At 41.3% G+C, this 20,114-nt stretch overlaps 1 protein-coding gene across 1 annotated transcript in view; it reads right to left on the reverse strand.

Annotated features, from left to right (window-relative positions):
- ADAM12 (ADAM metallopeptidase domain 12) overlaps window positions 1-11,068 on the reverse strand; it is a 260,352-nt gene extending 249,284 nt beyond the window's left edge. Inside the window, exon 1 of the mRNA XM_075288277.1 lies at window positions 10,966-11,068. Within this exon, the coding sequence (XP_075144378.1) occupies window positions 10,966-11,068 (103 nt within the window). The remainder of the gene's footprint in view (window positions 1-10,965) is intronic.
- Window positions 11,069-20,114: the final 9,046 nt, after the last annotated feature.

A 20,114-nucleotide genomic window follows, 5' to 3' on the forward strand; every position in this document is an offset into this window, starting at 1 on the left:
TATAATGGGATTGTATGGGCTGGGTTCAATTACTGGAAAATATTAGGAATGCACAAAAAAACGGTGATATTTAACGCTGAAGTGTACAATTAATGATTCAAGTCTCGACTATTCCAGCAATTCACTATTCCATCCAGGCCGTGTGGAATGAAAATCCAAAAGAAAACTCTTTTTAGGTATAAACGTTTCTTTCTTTCCAGCACGAAATCCGTGGAATTTACTGTCTCACCATAGTGCGTGCCAGGTCGGTATCCAGTGTTTTATACTTCAATCCAAAATGTTTAACAGGCCATGAAATATTCACTTGTTCCTCTATTAGAGCTCAGGCTCCATAAAGAGAACAGTAGAATATGGGGGATGAATGAGAACAAATGTAGACTGTTATATATCAGCAATAGGCAACCTGGTTTTAAAGGAATGACTTTTTAACACTATGTCATTTCCTTATAGGGATCAAAGCTTTATTTTTACTGATACAGAGCTACAAATTCCCTGTAAAAACATTCTGACTATCTTCAGCCACCACAAGGGGGAGCTTTAAGAGTTTACTGATTTATCATTAGTCTCAATGTATAAACAGTATGCACTAAGCTCTAAAGCTCCCCTAGGGGTGAATGTCGGTATACAAAATGTTATGATTTATCTCAGTCTTTAGGATTTTGGACCTATTTAGGTAATGGACAAAAAGTTCATTCCCTTTAAGTACACAGAACAAATGTTTGCAGGGACAAGAGGGTTTGGTAATTTATATATTCGCCATCTTTTGACATTTCCTGCAAAAAAATCGCCACCTTTCCTGCTGCACAATTTTTTTATATTTATATATATTATTCTGGGAAAACTACGTAAAAAGCAATAATGTGATCATTAGCTCACACAGATATTGATTCCCCGATCTCCTATGGAATGATGAATGTGCATATCTGTACGGTAATACTAAGGCCAAAAGATGGATCACCTTATAACAATGATGCACAAAGTGCATATATATCCATAAAACAGTCCCTTACGGACTTCAGGGCCACCATAGATATTCTAATTCCATGTATGCAGGGCTGTAGTGCCTATACCAGCTGTATAAAATCTACCTTATCTATTGAAAAACAATAAGTAGCATATAACTACAGGTTTGCACATTTCAAACCCTTATTAGGAGTCCAGTGGGTGGTCCTAAGGAAGGAGTAGCAGCTCTGTCTTTATCTATATATTCATACAGGAAAAGCTTTCATACTAAATGAGTATGGGTTCTAAGTTAAACTGAAGTTTTACCCATTAAACTCTATATCAGGGGTACTTAAATACTTTTGGTAAAGGTCTGTTGACTGGGTTCCGCCCATCATGTAAAGGTCCGTCCAGTATTTATGATGTTTTTTGGACAAAAAGACACACCTGGCTATAAGATGCACCCCAGATTTAGACATGAAAAATTAGGAAAAAATATTTCCTAATGTGGCTTTATACTGTGTGCGGGGGGGCTAACGGTGCATTATACTGTGCAGCTGGTGGCTAATATGACATTATACTCTGGATGGCGGCACTAAAGAGCATTGTACTGTAGGTGGGGGTACTTGGGAGCATTGTACTGTGGGTGTGAGCACTAAGAAGAATTATACTGTGAGTGACGGCATTAAGGAGCATTATACTGTTTGTGACGCCACTAAGGAAAATTATACTGTGAGTGGGGGAACGAAAGAGCATTATACTGTGAATGGGGGCAATAAGGAGCCTAATACTGTGGATAGGACAATAAGGAGCATTATACTGTGGGTGCAGGGGTCCAGACAGCTGGATTCCCCAGTTGAGTATTCCTGCGCTATATCTAATCTGCTGAGCATTTCATGCTCTATAACATACTGATCATTGGTTCGGCTGCATTTTCAAGGTCAAGGTTTACTTTAAACTTGGCCAATTTACCATCCAAAAGTCAAAACCATGACTTAAAGGGGATGCCCAAGATATATAATCTCTGCTGATGGAATCTGTAAGCATATGTTCAATGTTCAAAGAAGCATTACACATTCCTCATTGAAATCATTAAGCGATCAATCTAATGTAATGATGAGTCTACCAGAGAGAGGGAGACACTCTTTGTATCTGGCTGATAGGAATCCTTAAAAGGGTTAATTAGTCTTTAAAATTCATGTGCATATAGGTTAACATATGACTGTGACTGAAATGGCTTTGTAAACCTGTCACCTCCTTGTAAAATTGTTCCCCCTCTCCCTCCCATAGGATATTATATATTGTATGCTTTAATCTCCACTGCTCCCTGGCTTTCACAATCATATTACTATCTCAGGAGGAATTGTGTTGCACATGCTGAGCAGCAGAGAATGCAGAGTCAGTGAGAAGTAAAACAGCAAAGCAGACTAGAAGAAATTACAACACTTACTTAGAAATAATAATAAAAAGGGACACATGACAACTGTAGCCATTTACATTGGTAATCTCATCCACAGCAAGCTCTGGCAGCATCAAAACAATGGTGCTGCACAGAGTTGTACATTATAATAAAATGTACAGTAATTATATCTGAGCTTTGGTAGTTCAGTTGGCATTCAGACACAAATAGGAAATTTTGGTCATTATTTTATCAAACCCCTTTAACAAGAAAATATATATTGACCCTATTACGCTAAGTAAATTTTAAATAAATAAATACTTTTTAAAATTTTTGCCATTTTAAATTGAGATTTGGAAAAAAGGACAACAAAAAATATAAATAGGATCTTCAATTGAATCATGACAATACTCTGACCTAGAGTCCAACTCCTAACCTTCCACAATATCACAGCTATCTTGCCTAACATAGATTAATAAGAATCTTAAGACATTGCTTCTCCTTGACACATTATTCTGTACACAGGGTAAACCTCTTTCTCCAGCGGCAGCCAGCACAGACTAGGACACCATATGTTCCTATAAGCTGAGGTGTGACTTTTGGGAATTTTGCAGCAAGCAGACAGCCACAAGAAAGGAAATGAGCGCTTGCAAACATAACAAACAGACTAAATGGAGCTGATGTAAGTTGCATAACTAATGAGAAATTAAACAGAGAAAATGACTTGTATCTTTTGGATCCAGTACCAGGTAAATGCATTAGACATGGTGTTGGTTTTAACACGGCGAACGCAAGACATCATTAATAAATGACATGTATTAACAAACTGTGATTAAACCTGTGTCGACCAAACTGGCATGATAAATCGGGCAGTCTGGTATGGTGCCATTTATGTTTAATTATATATATATATATATATATATATATATATATATATATATATATATATACATAAGTTCCATATGGGGGTGGGTACCGTAATGTATATACATCTGCTGAGCAGAAGGCTTCTATCTACACAGCCCTATGCTGTGTAAGCAAACAGTTTGGAGGGTATTACTTAGATGGGACACATGCCAGACACAGCCACTCCTAAGGGTGCATAGTCTTTGCGTCAAGACATCAAAGCTTATTTCTCCATGCTAGGAAGTATCATAGGATCCTATGTAGGAGTGGACTGTGGGGAGTCGCCTTGGCCTCTAAGTAGAGTTCCCTATAGTTTGTGTGCTCTGGAAAGGCAAGAGTTAAAATAACCTTTTAATAAGGTCAGGGAGACCAATAACAGGTTTACATGTCTGAAGAGGGTGCACATTTTAACTCCGAATGGCTGGCCTAGAGGGAACAATGCCTCCAGAGAATATGATTTCATTGGCTTCCTACCAATCACTCATTTGGGTTAATAATATACATTAGAAGAGGTCATATCCCTTGTGTTTCTACAAAAAAAAGTAATAATAGGGGACACATTATTAGTCAACGTGGCTACAAAGGGCATTGGAGGACCGATTATGTCCATACATTACATAAGAAGTGTGTAATACCTTATTTTCCCTGTAGTGGTGCTGTTGGGATATTGAGCACTTGCTGCTAGGTTCCCTCACGTTCTCAATTATCTGTATAAACACTCCATGTCTAATTCTTCTTTAATACTACCTAAACTTTGAAAAACTTTTGCTGGTATTTTGGGAGCCACATGGGGACATTATACTGTGTAGAGGTAACAAAGAGGGGGCATTATAATGTGTGGGAGTCACAAGGGAATATTATAGTTTGTGGAGGCCACAGCGAGGGAGCATTGTAATGTGTGGGGGACACAAGAAGACATTATACTGTATAAAAGTGACAAAGTGGGGGCATTATAATGTGTGGGGCCACAAGAGGACTTTATAATATGTGGAGGTCATAAAAGAAATGTATATTATGTGGGGGCATCATACGGGGAATCATAGAGGTGTGGGGGCTACTTAGTGCCTTGATACTACCAAATGTCAGAATTATACAATGTTCGGGCACAAAGGGTCTAAGTGGGGTTGAATGGGGTCAAAGAGGACATGGGTAGGGATGGAGGTGGGGCTCATCATATGTAAACTTACTGTGGCTCACTACCCAGATTTTGTCCCTCTTTTTGTCATGTGAAATTTGGGAGTTATGATGCCCATCACGCCATTAAAGATGAATAGAACTATTGTATTTGTGCTATTCTTTAGTCACAGTGTGACCTATGTATAGAAAATGCTAAAGCATTAAAAACAATTCAACTCAAAGGTAATAAAGAAAAGTAGTAATGTGACCAGATCTATTGTGAAATGTGCGCTACACCACGCTACATCTATTTAAAGGGCGACATTTTCACAGTCTGTAGAAGCATTACAATATATACCGTACAATAATGCCTTCTTGTTCTCACTGTATATACCCAACTGTGATGAGAATAATGTGTGCCCAACAGACCACAATGAGTATAAGTAACCCTCATCTCAGCTATAGTGAAGCCTGTCTGACCTCAGACTATGCCCAGCTGGGCTAATATCCATTTATTACATTACAAATGTATCAGAAAAGTCCTGTCATGTACAGCCAGTAGAATGTAAGTATAATTATACGCATATAATAGTAACCTCCTGGAATGCTCACAATACATACGCTCTCTCTCTCTATACAGTATATATTATGTACAAATGTAGCCGTATTAAAACAAATTTCTGCAGGAACGTCGCATAGATGATATCTGTGCTCTCCATGGACCCATAGATTCCTGCAGTGAGCCCGGACTGCAAAATGGATAGGACTAGGACCTGTCATGAGTTTTGCCCCAGGCTCATGGCAGGTCTAGTGATATATAAGGTGAAATAGAGTATAAATATAGTGACCAGGCTAAGAATGAGAAAATCAATATCATGTAGTGCACTTGTGTTGTTTAGTAGACAGATATAGTAGAGCTGAACTCTTTACTGCATTGCTCTTAGATAGCCATTATGTACTACTGGCCCAAAGAGTAATTTGACAAATCTGTTATTGTTTGTTTGGTTTTTTTTTTGCAAGATATGATTTAATTTCCTGGTGTTTTTGTACCAACAGACCTAACCAGTATTGCTATATGCCACTAACTTTGCAACTAAACCTACAGGAGATATCTCCAGGTATCAGTAGCAGAATCCATGTGGAGACGCCTAGTGGTGACATCTGAAACAGCAGTTGTGTCTATAGGTACCAAATTTTTTTCAAGGTCGCGAGTGTACACAGAGAAACATTAAAGTTGCAGCACGACCATGATGCCACAAATTTATGCCAACAATGTGTCACTATATAGCCTAGCCTTGATTCTATATATCGGTCTCTAGAATTCTGTTGCATTCAGCTTAGTAAATCTCCTACCAGTTCCCATCCCAAAACCCTTTGGAGGGCATTTATTAAGACCATTTTTTATGTTTTTTTTTTATTTGTGGTGCAATGACATCAGATGAACTACAAATATTAAGAGAAGGGCGTCTCTTAGGCTAAGGCACTACAAACTGGGCCGCAGCAAAAAAGCACTGTGGGAAAAACGTGTCTGCAACGTATCATGGTTTTTCCAACCGAACTTTTCACAGAAAGTCTGCAGAGGTTTTCTCTGAGGACTTTCAGCTTGAATTATACCTATAGGGAAACCGGCAGCATTTCCATAGGTATAATTGACATGCTGCAATTTCCAAAACCACAAGCAGCACGTTTCTCTCTGCATTTTTCGTGCGAAAACCAAGCGGAAACGACATCGACCCCATTATAGTCTATGGGGTCCACGGGTTTCCTTAGGATTAGGTTTTCAGGGGGGGTGCCCATGTGGACTTCCCGAAAGGAAACCCGAATGCAGATGTGAACTGAGCTTTACTGAGGATTGTCTAACCTGGATGCAATAAACTACTTCTGTTCACATTTCCAACCTCATATGCCCCATTCACTGACAGCCAGCAGAGATCTTGCATGAATAGATATACAAAGCTTATTAAAGAATTGAAGAACTTTTTATAATACAATAATAAAGCCCAAATCCAGTATCTTTCCTCCCCACAGGATATCTTGCTGCATTATTAATAAATTACATGAATGAGATTTAGAAATTAGCTCCTTATAAATAACACATACATTATCAGAATTTAGGCCATTCATCTGCAGATAACTAAGGAATCCGACCCCCAGAAGACAATAATAACTCACTGCAACCTATCAGCATTATTATGAGCTGCCTTCCAAGGTTCTTGTGCTAGGTGTACAGTTGGAGCAAAGTTTACCTTTACACTGATAACTTGCTGTAGTATGCAGTTATCACAGGATACCAGGATGCTACCACAGCCATTGAGTCAGGTTAATGTTCTTTGCCACAGTATCGTTTATGCAATAAGTGTCAAGATAAACTCTGCTACATTTGTACATAAAGTATTTATACCGTGGTGCGGTATACCTATTTATTAGGTTCTGCTACTCCCTGCTGAACTCCTCCAAGCCTACAGCACAGCGTTCAGCCCTGTACACACCACATTTATTGCTTGGCTTATCGGCTATCTCAGCTGACTTGTTAGTTTAATGGAGCGCACTAGTTCTAAATTAACCGCAGGGTGCTAAATGAGGAATAACTATAAATATATTATAATGTAACACGTGTATATACCTGAGTGCCATTATTAAAACTGAAGGAGGAAGATTAATTAAAGAGATTGTATGTAAATGAAGCGGAATCTTTGTACGGTGAAAACTTCTACAACTTTCCAATAAGGTAGACAGTGCTGTAACTGCATGCGGTCAAAACCTTGCCCACGGCAGCTCAATTCTCAAAGTCTTATCTACAAAATCACACAGCCATTGGCTGCTGCTGGTAGCCAAGGTTTAGTCATGTGCAATAGCCCTATAGCCATATACTCTATGTAACAATTGCTCAACATTTTTAAGATCTCTGCTTGCTGCTGGTGAATGCAAACACTGCTGCTTACATCCAGAAAATGAATGTTCAGAGATGACATTTCACAGGTGTCTTCAGTTTAAGCTTGGACATATCAAGGGAATAGACTGAATTCCAGACTAATACATTTTACCTGCACTGTTACATTGTAACAAATTATCAGGACAGGAGAGAGATTTGTGCTGCGGATGTGTCTAGACTGGATGACATTATAGCAAATTTCCAGCTGTGAGCAAGTCTTGATCTGTTCAGGTTTTCAGACCATTTACTGACAGCAAAAAGATATTTTAAACCACTCACAATTTCTAGTACATAGAGTATATTAGAAAGTTGCATGAAGAGAACTCCTGCCCATATTGTAGGATAAATGAATACTATAGACCCGTGGTGGCCAACCTATGACACGCGTGGCAGAGGTGGCACTCAGAACCCTCTCTGTGGAACAGATTATACTGTGTGGGGGCCACTGTGGAGCAAATTCTACTGTGTGGGGGGCCACTGTGGAGCAAATTCTACTGTGTGGGGGGCCACTGTGAAGCAGATTAGACTGAGTAGGAGTCCCTCACTATTTATGTTACACAGTTTCTGTTTTATAGCAGACACGTGATATTAATATAGGCTGTAATAACACAGTCACTATAAAACAGGTTCTGTATGATGTAAATAGTGAACATTAATTGTTGTTTGTATCATTGCAAGTATTTTGCGGGTCTGTAATTGTCTGCAATTGTGGATCCGCACAGTATTAAGGTTAAATTGCTGTGTTGGCACTTTGTGATAATTTAGTGGGTTTTCGGTTGGAGTTTGAGCACTCTGTGTCTAAAAGGTTCTCCATCACTGCTATAGAGAGAGGCCTAGTCTGAATCTTCCTCTGTGGGATCTGCTAAGTAAGAGCAGCTCTCAATCCAGAGGACTCAGCATGTAATACCACAATATCCCAGTAGTGGCTGCTGTAGGAGAAAAGTGTTGCTGGATGGAGATCACTGGGCTGGCTGTATATTATAAAGAGGTTGTCATGTACAGATAATATTGGGGGTGGACATACCTTGGGTGAAGACTGTGCAGCTGTATTTGGCCCAGTAGATCAGACGGCCCGATCACCTTACAGAAGTTATTGCTTATTATATTGCAGGTAAATGACTAAGCTAATGAGCTTCATTGGTGACAATTGATAAAGAGATGAAAAGTCTCTATGCAGAGATATATTTTAAAACAAGGGGTCCATAGATGTTCTGGAACAGGGGCCATCGACTGCCTTTGTCTGCCCCTGGATAATATGTGTATTACTCTATAAACATCCAGAGTAGACTCAAGTCTACCCATCCTGGCATTGGGTCCCCTATTCCATCCTATGCTGACATTGTTCAAGCCAGAAATTAAGTAGCTCAAGTGACTGCTGAGCCAATTGCTGGTCTTAGCAGTAACATGCTGGGTACCGGTGATTACTGGTAACATGTCACTGGTATACAACATGTGACCACTGAGGTGACCAGTGATCGGAGTAGTAGTCACCTGAGCTGCTTCATTTCCAGCCTAGTGAATGCCTGCACCGGCTTTAACGTGGGACCTGACACCGGAACAGAGGACGTCAGTAGGTGAGTATTGCCCCCACTCCTGGGATTTCCACTTTTCCTGGTTGGGATTTCCACTTTGCCTGGATTTCCACTTTAAAGTGGTTGTTCAGGCAGTATTTTTTAATTTACCGGCTTAGGAATTTGTAGACCTAGGGGTTCCAGGCTGTTTCCAAGCCTGTTTCATCGGATTGAACAGCCTCTGGGTCGTCCGTCCTCCTCTGTTTACACCTGAGCTTCGGGGGGCCAGGCTTTACTATAATCTGCCAGTCCAGGTAGGGAGGGGGCAGAGTGACCCAGGGGTCAGCTTCTGATTTCAGATATCTGACCATGGGTTGAAACCAACCCAGAACCCCCAGTTACTAAATATTCTAAAAAGCCCTGTAACCTATATTTTTTTTAAAAAAACAACAACTCCCTAGAGAACCTCTTTAAATAGGTTGAAAATCCAATGATCTTTGAGACTCCACCACAGAAACTGGCAAAAATTGTCCTACAGTCAAACCAGCAGACCCCATTATAGTAAATGGAGTCTGTCAGTGACTGCGTGTAACTGCTGTTTTAGTGGTCCAGCTCTCCATCGATAACGTCCCTCAAAGGACCCGAATGACAGAGAACCTAGTCTCAGGCTATGTTTACATCTGCATTGGAGACTTCGTTGCAGGGTCTACCTAAAAATTGTCGGAAGAAAATGTCTGCACAGAGGACCTTTTCCTCCGCTGGTTTCAGTTTTAGAACAACAGGTCGCTTTTTCTGCAGTCCTCCTATCCATTGTTCTGGTCCTCCAATGGGCCAGAACAATGCTTAGATGAGGCTAGTGTGAACCCAGTGTCACAGAATATTGCCTAGACTGAACAAACCCTCAACTGTGGAAAGAATTACATTGTAGGTCTGTACAGGTTACGGCCTCAGAATTATAAAAGTGAGTTTCCATTCACTGACAGCAAGAAAAGAATAGAGGATCATCGGGAGACCAGAACAACGGACACACAGACCTTTAACATAGCAGACACTAATTGTGCCAGATGAACCCCATTGACTGTAAAGGGATCCATTGGTTGACCGATCTTATAAACTGAAACCCCCAAATGAATAAAGTCCGACAATTTTTAATAGCCACCTTGAGGGAATCTGCAGACAGAGACTCTGACGCAAATGTGAACGCAGCCTAATTTGGGATGTGTAAATTGGGTATAATAGATGTGACTTTCATATTGTAGAATATACAATCCATAGATGTATTTACTGTACACAGATACAACAGTACTGTTATTGTTTATACAGAGATGAGTTTGTTATTGTGGTATCCCAACCATGTTATCTGTGGTTTTCTGTAGGACGGCGGGTAAACTTATTTCATTATCCTCCAAGTTATCATTATATAGAAGTCGCTGTCTTTAGCTTGATCTCATTGCGCCCTGATAACATAAGCCATTGCACCCTCACAACATAAGCCATTGAAAGCAATGGGAAATAAATTGATTTAAAGTCATTAACAACTGTTCACTTAATGTATTAAAAGTCATTTTAAAAATTGGCTATATCTGTATATAAAAGAAAGTGTAGTGACAAATTCAGCTCTGTAACGTACAGAAAGACACTGCTAGATCCTTAATTTAATTGCCTTTAAGTGAATTGATGTAATGCGTTCCTATGTACAGTGCAAGTTATATCACAGCACATTAAACCAAATGACAATCTCAGCTCTGCTGCATCTGCCTGCTAGCACATGGTTATGTGCCCCCCAGTGGCTTTATATACTTTTCAAGCACATGCACTTGAATGAATTAAGAAAGAGTTTGTTCAACATTAGCTTTTCCAGCTGTGTTCTTATTGTATCACACAGCTTGTTCTGACAGGACATGCTGTCACTTGTGGTTCCTCTACAGTAAAGAACTCCAGGCTGCTGCCGCTGTACCCAGCAAGCATAGCAGGGGGAATGAATTGACTTGCGGTAGCAAGTCTAGCAGCAGGTTTACAGCGAGTGGAGAACAATGGGGATTGAGCACAATCGGTAAGACAACTTACAAGACAACACAGAGAAGTTGCCCAAGGCAGCAAGTAAAAAAAAAAATGGAACGCTACCGTGTCTGTCTGCAAGGAAAGTATGGAAGCCTTACCTTGTGCTCTGGAAGAAATTAAAAGCCAGCTAAGACACATCAGCAGTATAAATGTCTGCAGTGGGAGCGAGGAGCCGTGTTCTGCCTTGAGCCCCTCTGACATTTTATCCTGACTGAGGCTCGGCTTTCATCAGCTGGCTGCACAGAACAGCACCATAATATACACTTACAGGGGACTGGGACTCAGGATGTGAGAGATTTCCTGAATGCAGCTCAGTTAACCCCTCCTGCCGGGGATGATCATCTAAGTCTTTCTCTCTACAAACTTTTTTTTTTTTGGCAGGGGAGATATGTTGACCGTTGCAATAAATGAGCGTTAAACTGTCTGTGTTGGCTAGCTGGAGGCATTAGGATGGTTAGAGGAGGAAGGCCGGCCCGCGGGAGCTGCTCATGCCAACACTTACAATTCTCAGTACAATGGAACAAATTATTGTCCTCCAGACTTTCTCAGCCGCGCTCTGCAGGATCCTATAAACCAGCCGGGATAAAAGAACCTGCCTGTGTTTACGAACTGGACACATGCGAGGTGGAAAGTGATGGCAGAGGGGCAGATGGATACTTCGGTGCCAAAACTATATTTGGGGAGGGGGTGGGCGCGAACCACCAAGACTGTATAGGATATATATACCCTAGAATGATAATATAGAACTGTAGCAGAGTCAACCCGAACTTCTGCAGCATGAAGACAAGAAAAGCCAAAGCATGTATACTGTGTGTATAATAAAAGCCAAAAATGTCATTGAAAAAACTTTTTTCATTGGTTTCTGCTGCCTTCTGTGATCAGACATCTCACAATTTATCTCGCTGCAGATATTCTGGTTAACTCTGCCGCATCTGTGTTTAGTATATAACTAGAAACTCCACTTATATGTGGGGTTTTCTAGGAATAAAATATTGCTGGCTTCTCCTTAGGATAGGTCATCAATATCTGATTGGTGGGGGTCTGATATCCAGGACCCCACAATGATTGTACTCCAGTGAGTGCTGCTTCCGCTTCACAGGCCAAGTGACGTCACATTCATTCATCACATGGCCTGTTTGTTGCTCAGTCTCAATCAAGTGAATGGGGCTGAGCTACAACACCAAGCATAGCCACTATACTATGTATGTAACCTGAAGCTCCTTGATCCTAATGCTAAATCTGTAAAGGGTCCTCCACTTGCCAAGTGCTATCTATAATACTGGTGTCTTCTTTCAATGTACAGCAGCCTTCGGGCCCCCTCAGACTTAGGGCCTGGTAGTGATTGCTACCTCGGCACCGCATATAGCTATTCCCTCGTATAGTTCTGTGTTTGGTTAGCAGTGAAGAGGCAAAGCACTCATACGCAAAAAACTTACCCTTCAAAAAAGCTGACCAACACTGATCTTTTATTGATGACCTATACTCATGATGGTCAATGAAATGAACAATGTGTAATCATTAGATAATGAAAAGTTCTGCAACTTTCTAATATACTTTGTGTTTCAATTCCTTGCCATTCAATAACTGTGTTTACTGTCAGTGAAAGGAAATATTTTTGCTTATATCCCAAAACTTATTAGCGGTAGAATCTTAGGCACAATTCTGTATTAATTCTGCATCTTACCATAAAATCCTTGCTTGTTTTTTCTGCTGATGGTTTGATCCAATGTATACAGGCTAAGAAATCCTCTGCGTGACTCTGGTTCACACTAGCATTTGGGTTTCCGTCCTACGTGTCTTCTTGAGAACCTGAAAGACAAAAATCCTATCTGCTTAAAAAGTGTTTATACATGGAAATCTGTGGACCCTATAGACTATAATGGGGTCCACCGGGTTTTCCCCTGGCTCCTGCAAGGAGTAAAATCCCCCTTGCAGGACTTTTCTCTCTGGCGATTTTAAGCGGAATGGGGGACGGAGACTTGTACCGAGACTCAAGCACTAGTGGGAATCTAGTTTTGTGATATCAGAATGGTGGGGGTCTGACACCCAGAATATCCACCCAAGGGGCGTAACTACCATGGAGGCAGCGGAGACGGCTGCCACAGGGCCCGGGCCATTAGGGGGCCCGGTGACAGCTGCTACTGCTGTGTTTTGTTTTTTTTTAATTGGCCGTTACGGGCCCTATTTTCTTGCTGATCCTGGACATAATACTGTGTGCAGGGGCCACTATGGGGTATAATACTGTGTGCAGGGGCCACTATGGGGTATAATACTGTGTGTAGGGCCACTAAGGGACATAATACTGTATGCAGGGGCCACTATGGGGTATAATACTGTGTGCAGGGGCCACTATGGGGGATAATACTGTGTGCAGGGGCCACTAATGGACATAATACTGTGTGCAGGGCTTGCTAAGGGACATAATAGAGTGCGGATGAGGGGGTCGGTCGAGGTCTTTGCCGTAGTTGTCGGTTGGGGGCCCCATGTCAAAAGTTCGCCACGGGGCCCCGCCATTTCTAGTTACGCCACTGATCCACCCGTTAGCTGTATGAAGAGACCCCAGCATATTCATGAGCACTGGGACCACTTCACGGCATATCCAGCACAGCGCTATACTTTATTCAGTGTCTGTGCTTGATAGTGCAGCTCAGTCCATTCACTTGAATGGGCCTGAGCTGTAAACAGGACATGTGACTAATAAACGGTCACACTTACGGCACATGGGATCGAAAATATTCATTATGGATTCCTTCAGACAAGGCTGAGGCAGATTTAGGAAACTCTGACAGAAAAAATTGTCTGTTTTGCCCATGGCAAGCCTTCACAGCACTGCTTTCACTTTACCTCAGCGGTTCTGGCTGCTATGGGTGACAAAGACACTTTATCTTGTAGCCTATGCTAAAGAAGACCCATAGGGTTTACTATACAGTACCTGACTGGGCTTCGAGGGTTGTCTAGGAACAAGGATGGATGTTCCTGAGGAGAAATGTGCGCTCACTTTCTATGTTGTAGAAGTGCTGATAGTAATGGACGGCCCTGAGTGCCACCAATGTGTCCAACATTGTGTTTGAGCGCCATTCACTTCAGTAATACTTTATCATAAGCAGCAATGGAGGGAGTCTCCAAGCAGTGCCCAAAGGATAAAAGGCGGCTACACACTGAGAGAGAAGAGCAGCCGGCAGCAACCAATCCTGTGGCAGCATCAGCCTGTAGTAGCCAATCCTGTGGCAGCTTTCATTTGGTAATGAGCTAATGTAAAATAAGAGATGACATGTGATTGGTTAGTAAGTTTACCTCACAACTTTGTCAGTGATATCTTACACACGTTCTGACTGGAATTACTCAGTGTGTTCCCTGTATAGTCATCTCCTATAGTACTGTACAGGCTACAGGAGCTCCATGGTCAGTTCATACACAGTATTGTATGGGGAAGGTCACAGCCATCGAGCACCTCATACATGTGCAAGGACATAGTGAGGGAGCTGTGATACAGGTATAGTACACAGGGCCACACACAATATATTCCTCACATTGCTCCCCCCATTATAAAGTTCCACAGTGGCCCCACACAATACAATAGGGTCCCCAGTGTTCCCCCAATTATAATGCTCCATAGTGGCCCCACACAGTATTATAGGGTCCCCAGTGTACCCACAAATATAATGCTCCATAGTGGCCCCACACAGCATTATGGGGTCCCCAGTGTACCCCGAATTATAAAGCTCCATAGTGGCCCCACACAGTATTATAGGGTCCCCAGTGTACTCCCAATTATAATGCTCCATAGTGGCCCCACACAGTATTATAGGGTCTCCAGTGTACCCCCAATTATAATGCCTCATAGTGGCCCCACACAGTATTATGGAGTCCCCAGTGTACCCCCAATTATAATGCTCCATAGTGGCCCCACACAGTATTATAGGGTCCCCAATGTTCTCCCAATTATAATGCTCCATAGTGGCCCCACAGAGTATTATAGGGTCCCCAGTGTTCTCCCAATTATAATGCTCCATAGTGGCCCCACACAGTATTATAGGGTCCCCAGTGTACCCCCAATCATAATGCTCCATAGTGGCCCCACACAGTATTATAGGGTCCCCAATGTTCTCCCAATTATAATGCTCCATAGTGGCCCCACAGAGTATTATAGGGTCCCCAGTGTTCTCCCAATTATAATGCTCTATAGTGGCCCCACACTGTATAATATGTTCCCTAGAGCCCCCCCCCAAGTATAATTGCCACAATAGCCCTACAAAGTCTCCCCAGAGCCCCCTCCCAGTATAATGCTCCACAGAGACCCCACACAGTATACTATGCACCATAGTGATCTGCAAAGGCCCATATACAAGGCTTTTTACGGTACATTTTAGGGAGTCACAAAACCCTTTTAAATTTACGAGTATTTTGCTACTTCACAGGGACTGTCTACTGTTGTCACACCTGTCCATCCGTCATGTCTGCTATTGTGCCTCAGCTCCAGGGAAGCGAAGAGTGCTGATCTGCAATTCCGGACACAACCTGATGACACGTATGGCACTGTTTTATCATGTTTTATGTCTTTGACATTGGTCAACTAGTCTTTGAGTTTACACTCTCCACCAACAGGGGTTCATTTTGTTTTACTATCAGTAACATGTCAGGGTAATGTTCCTGTGAGAGACCATATGCTTTATACAACGCTGCTGGCTCACGACCAGTGTAGTTCAATGTGTCATTAATACGTCAAGCGTTGCTTCTGTACTGGCCTTTCTCCTCCACAGCTGCCCTCAGTGGAGGCATTTCCATGGGAAAAGAGCTTGTGAATTAGGGCCCAGTGCCAGTAAGGAAGAACGATGGCTACTATTACACCGCGCTATCATTCCCATCTGGTCAATTACATTTCCGTTCCTTAAAAACGGACATAGAGTAGAAACCTTGGCTGAGAGATGAAGTCTAAAATATTGTGGCTTGACTTAAAATAGGGACGTTTCACAAATTCTGGAATCAAAAATTTTAGAATTTATTTTTCTTTTACTTGTTCATTTCAGCTTTTTGCACCTTCTAAACTGTTTTGCATTTTGTTTTGGAAGCTCTGGATAGTATAGGATATATAGAAAATCTATGCTCCATCCTGAGGTGTGATGGTAGTGATGTTCCTAAATGTATAAGTGGTTCATAGGAATCAAAATTATACTATACTGTATATTTGCATATGAAGGGCTCCCCTAGTGGCAGCAGAAAAAAAAATATTATTTTTACATTGGGTAGTGTAGGGTGATGAAAGGAGATGGTCTAGAGTGGTTTATGGGTTAATGTCTAGAGGTCCAGGGTTGTTTAAGGGTTAAAGGTTGTAGTCAAATTTATTTAATCTAAATAGGACAAAAATACTTTATGAGGGTGAGCGATGAACTCGATTTTCCTGACAATATTTCCCTTCAAACAGCTATAGATTTTTTAACAAGGTTGTCCAACTCTATTACTTAAATTTTATTTGTGCTGTTGATAGGGTCAATAATATAAAAAATAACATTACTCACCTCTCCATGGTACTCCCCTTTCCGAGGGGGCGTCCCCTGTATTGTCCGAAAACTCTCCAGTGTCTTCATCCAAAAGCGCCAACTGTGCATGTCTGTCGGCCATTTTCCTGTGGCTGAACAGGAGAGGCAGTCCGTAGAAAAAAACAGAGGCGTTGCTGGAATGTTTTTGGACAGCACAGGGGACGCCCACAATGCTGTCTGAAAACTCATTTACATAAGGAAAAAAGAAGATATTTCTCAGGAACAGTGGCGCGGATCAGAATAATAAAGGTAAGAGAAGAATAGCCTTTCTTAAGGCTATTCCTACGTGTACTTAGTTAAAAAAGGGAATTCTAATTTGGGTTTTCTCATGAACATGACAACAAAAAGATAAATATTTTTGCTAATATAAGTAATTAAATAAGTAATGAGACCCAATCACAGGCCTCAGCTGTGACCCCGGGAGCATGACGTTTTCAAGAAGTCCAAGAGCACTGGAGTCCCAAAAGAGAAGCGTATAAATATTATTTTATTTTTTGCACCTCCACCTATTATACTCGGGAGTCACTTCTGGTTCTATCCGAACCTGTTCAATCATTAACAAATCAGGGCCCCAAGCAGTGCAAACCCGAAACAAATTTATTTATTTTTTTTTTTTTTAAATGTAGATTGTGAGCCCACGTAGGGCTCACAATGTACATTTTTTTCCCTATCAGTATGTCTTTGGAGTATGGGATGGAAATCCACGCAAACACGGGGAGAACATACAAACTCCTTGCAGATGTTTTTTTGCCCTTGGTGGGATTCGAACCAAGGACTCCAGCGCTGCAAGGCTGCAGTGCTAACCACTGAGCCACCATGTGGCCCCTCCCGAAACAAATTTAGGGAGGTTCACCTATCCCTCTTGGACATGTCAAGTCCACCATAGGAAGATATATTGTTTGGGTTTTGGTGAGGGGTGGCAATAGTGGTGGCACATAGTGAGAAGCCTATATACTTGGCACCTTCTGGTCATGGTGCCTGGCCAGGCAACTATATGAACCATCGCTGCTTACCTAACATGGCACTTTATCACTCCTTAAAGATGTGAAATTCTGTATTTTACTGGATTGTCTCATGAATATTAATTTTAACTGTTGTGTGACTTCTCTATGGCTATTAATGTCATGGTGCTGCTTCATTAAATATGTGCCCCCCCCCCCTACACAATGCTTAGAGGTAGCTGAAAGCATAACATGCGTGGCTGAGCTGTGGACGTGTGTCTCTGTGCAGTGCTATTGTAATAAATGCTATATTTATCTCCTTTAACTACTTGAATAGGTAATAAGTATTTGCAGATGTTTTATGGATTTGGAGATTCAAACGCTCTCAGACGGGCGATTCGAAAGAATAATGAAATTCTCGAAATTACGTTAAAATGCAAATGCAGAGCTCGTAACTTTAAGCCCTGCTGAAATGTTCATTTTCAGCGTTTCCAAACTTTTTTCAGACACACCTATCCTTTAACTACTTTTTGGGACGTACGAGTGTTAGGAGCTAGTTGTTAGCTAGACCAAAAATAATATGCCAGAATCCAAGGCAAAAGATTGCAAAATACAACGTTTTCTCCTGAATTAAAATAATATAGTTTGGGCTCTGGTATATAGCGGTATTATGGCTCTGTTTGATACCAGAGAGGAGTAGGGGGCCTCAATATACCCCTTAAATTCTTGCAGAGATATATTGAGGCTTTGATGTATGTTCCATTGGACTTTGTACGTATCTAGGTGTTTTCCCTAGAAGCATTGCCCCATGGGAACAATATCCATGCACACATGGTGCTCGATGGTGCCTGTATGGCAGCACATGGAGGTTGAGCACTGTCATCAGCTCTATCTTGCTCAGACCCCCACCCAAATACACTGTCCCAGACTACAACGTCAAAACCTCTCACAACCATTTCGTAGAGTCAAAAATGGTTCCCCTTTAGGCCTGCCTAGATCTCATCACACTTAACAGCAGGTATAGTCACATGATTTTCCACCCCTATGGAATACAAGGATTCAGAAGGTCCATGTCTATAGGTGACACTTACCTATATGTATTCACAGAACAGTGAGTGTAAATTATATCTCTTTATATGTTTATTTTCCAATCTCACAGTGCAATAGGAATAAGAGGAGGGCAGATTAAGCAGCAGAGGGCGCTAGAACTTGAGACATTATGACTTAAAGGGGTTGTCCAGGATTAGGAAATGATGTCTGCTTTTATTTAAACATTACCACACTTTTAATGGGTTGTGTTTTGTATTGAATATCAGCATTATTGAAGTGAATGGAGCTAACCTGTGGACAGGTTGGTGTTTTGGAAAAAAAGTGGTATTTTTTTCTAATCCTACCCCTTTAAGGTGTGGTCTGTATTATGGGTGGAGTTTATAGTGCCAAATTATTAGTGTTGGTTGAAATGTAATCTGGTACTTACTAGATGTCTCTATTTATATGCTTATTGTACTGTATGGCCACTTGTATGAATTAAAGGCAGTGGGGCGTTACAGCACTTGTATACATGTATGCAGATTTACAAAAAGAATCTGAGACCTGTCATTGGATGATACATATATTTCAGAACACATTCCTTGTAGTGCTGGAATATTTCTGTATGATCTGCTTGCCTAGATGTAGAATATTACGGACTGACGTATTTAAAGAAAAAGCAAAAAGTGCAATGATGTAAATGTGCTGTCGCCATCTAGTGGTGGTTTTAAACACATAATGACTACTTTTTGCCCTTGGTCATTTGTCATGACTTACATTCTCGGATGTGTTAAGTACAAATTGTCCTTTTTCTCTCTATCTTCGCATTAGTAATGACTAGACTATATGTTTTCTGAGATTGGTCATGCATCATGCTTTCCTTTTCACATATTGCTTGTTTGAAGGTATTGACTCTCTTTATGGAGACTCAGTCAGCAGGAAGCAATGCTTTCTGGGAAGAAAATATTAGATATGCAAAAAAGTACCTCTGTTCTTATATTGTAATATATGCATAACTAAAGACTATTGTCGGACAATGCACTTTGATGCCGCCGGAGGATAAGGCAAATTGCACCTCCATCCTGCGGCCACAAAATGGTAATGATTGGGGCCAGGCGTAGCTTGGTGGAGGGAACTGGAGCATGTGACCTGGGCACTGGTTGTCAGGGGTCACCAACAAGCCTACAGAGAATCGGTAGTGAACTGAACCTTTCCCTAGGTGAAGAAAAGCCTAACTATAGCTTTGCATTGGGCCATTAGCAGTGAAGGGCTTAATGGGACCAACCTCTGTAAATAAATATAGGTCCCATACTAGATCCCCTAAACAAATGCAGACCCCAGAACCAACTCGATTACTCTCTCCTCTTCTGGAGAGCATTGTTGCTCCACTCTTTAGCTGCAGAACCATTGGGTCATGTGATCATATCTGAGCAGGTTCTGCACACATTTACGTCTAGCATCATTGTTATCATGGCTTTTGCAACCTTATCAAATGGAAATAAGAACCCCCAACATTTTCAATGATTTATAGTTGCAAAAATATAAAAGTTTGTCTACAAATTTCAATACGTTCATGTTAAATTTTCCAACGTAATGCTGGTGGTCTCAGCACGATAATACTTGTAGTCTCCTACTGTGATGGAATAATAGAAATTGCACCAACCTGTACTATGAGGCATTTTTTGATATACAAGCATGTAAACAGTCTATTTTCAGATTAGCGCCTGTCTCTATACAGAA

The sequence above is a fragment of the Leptodactylus fuscus genome, chromosome 10 (assembly GCF_031893055.1).
Source record: "Leptodactylus fuscus isolate aLepFus1 chromosome 10, aLepFus1.hap2, whole genome shotgun sequence".
Lineage (NCBI taxonomy): Eukaryota > Metazoa > Chordata > Amphibia > Anura > Leptodactylidae > Leptodactylus > Leptodactylus fuscus.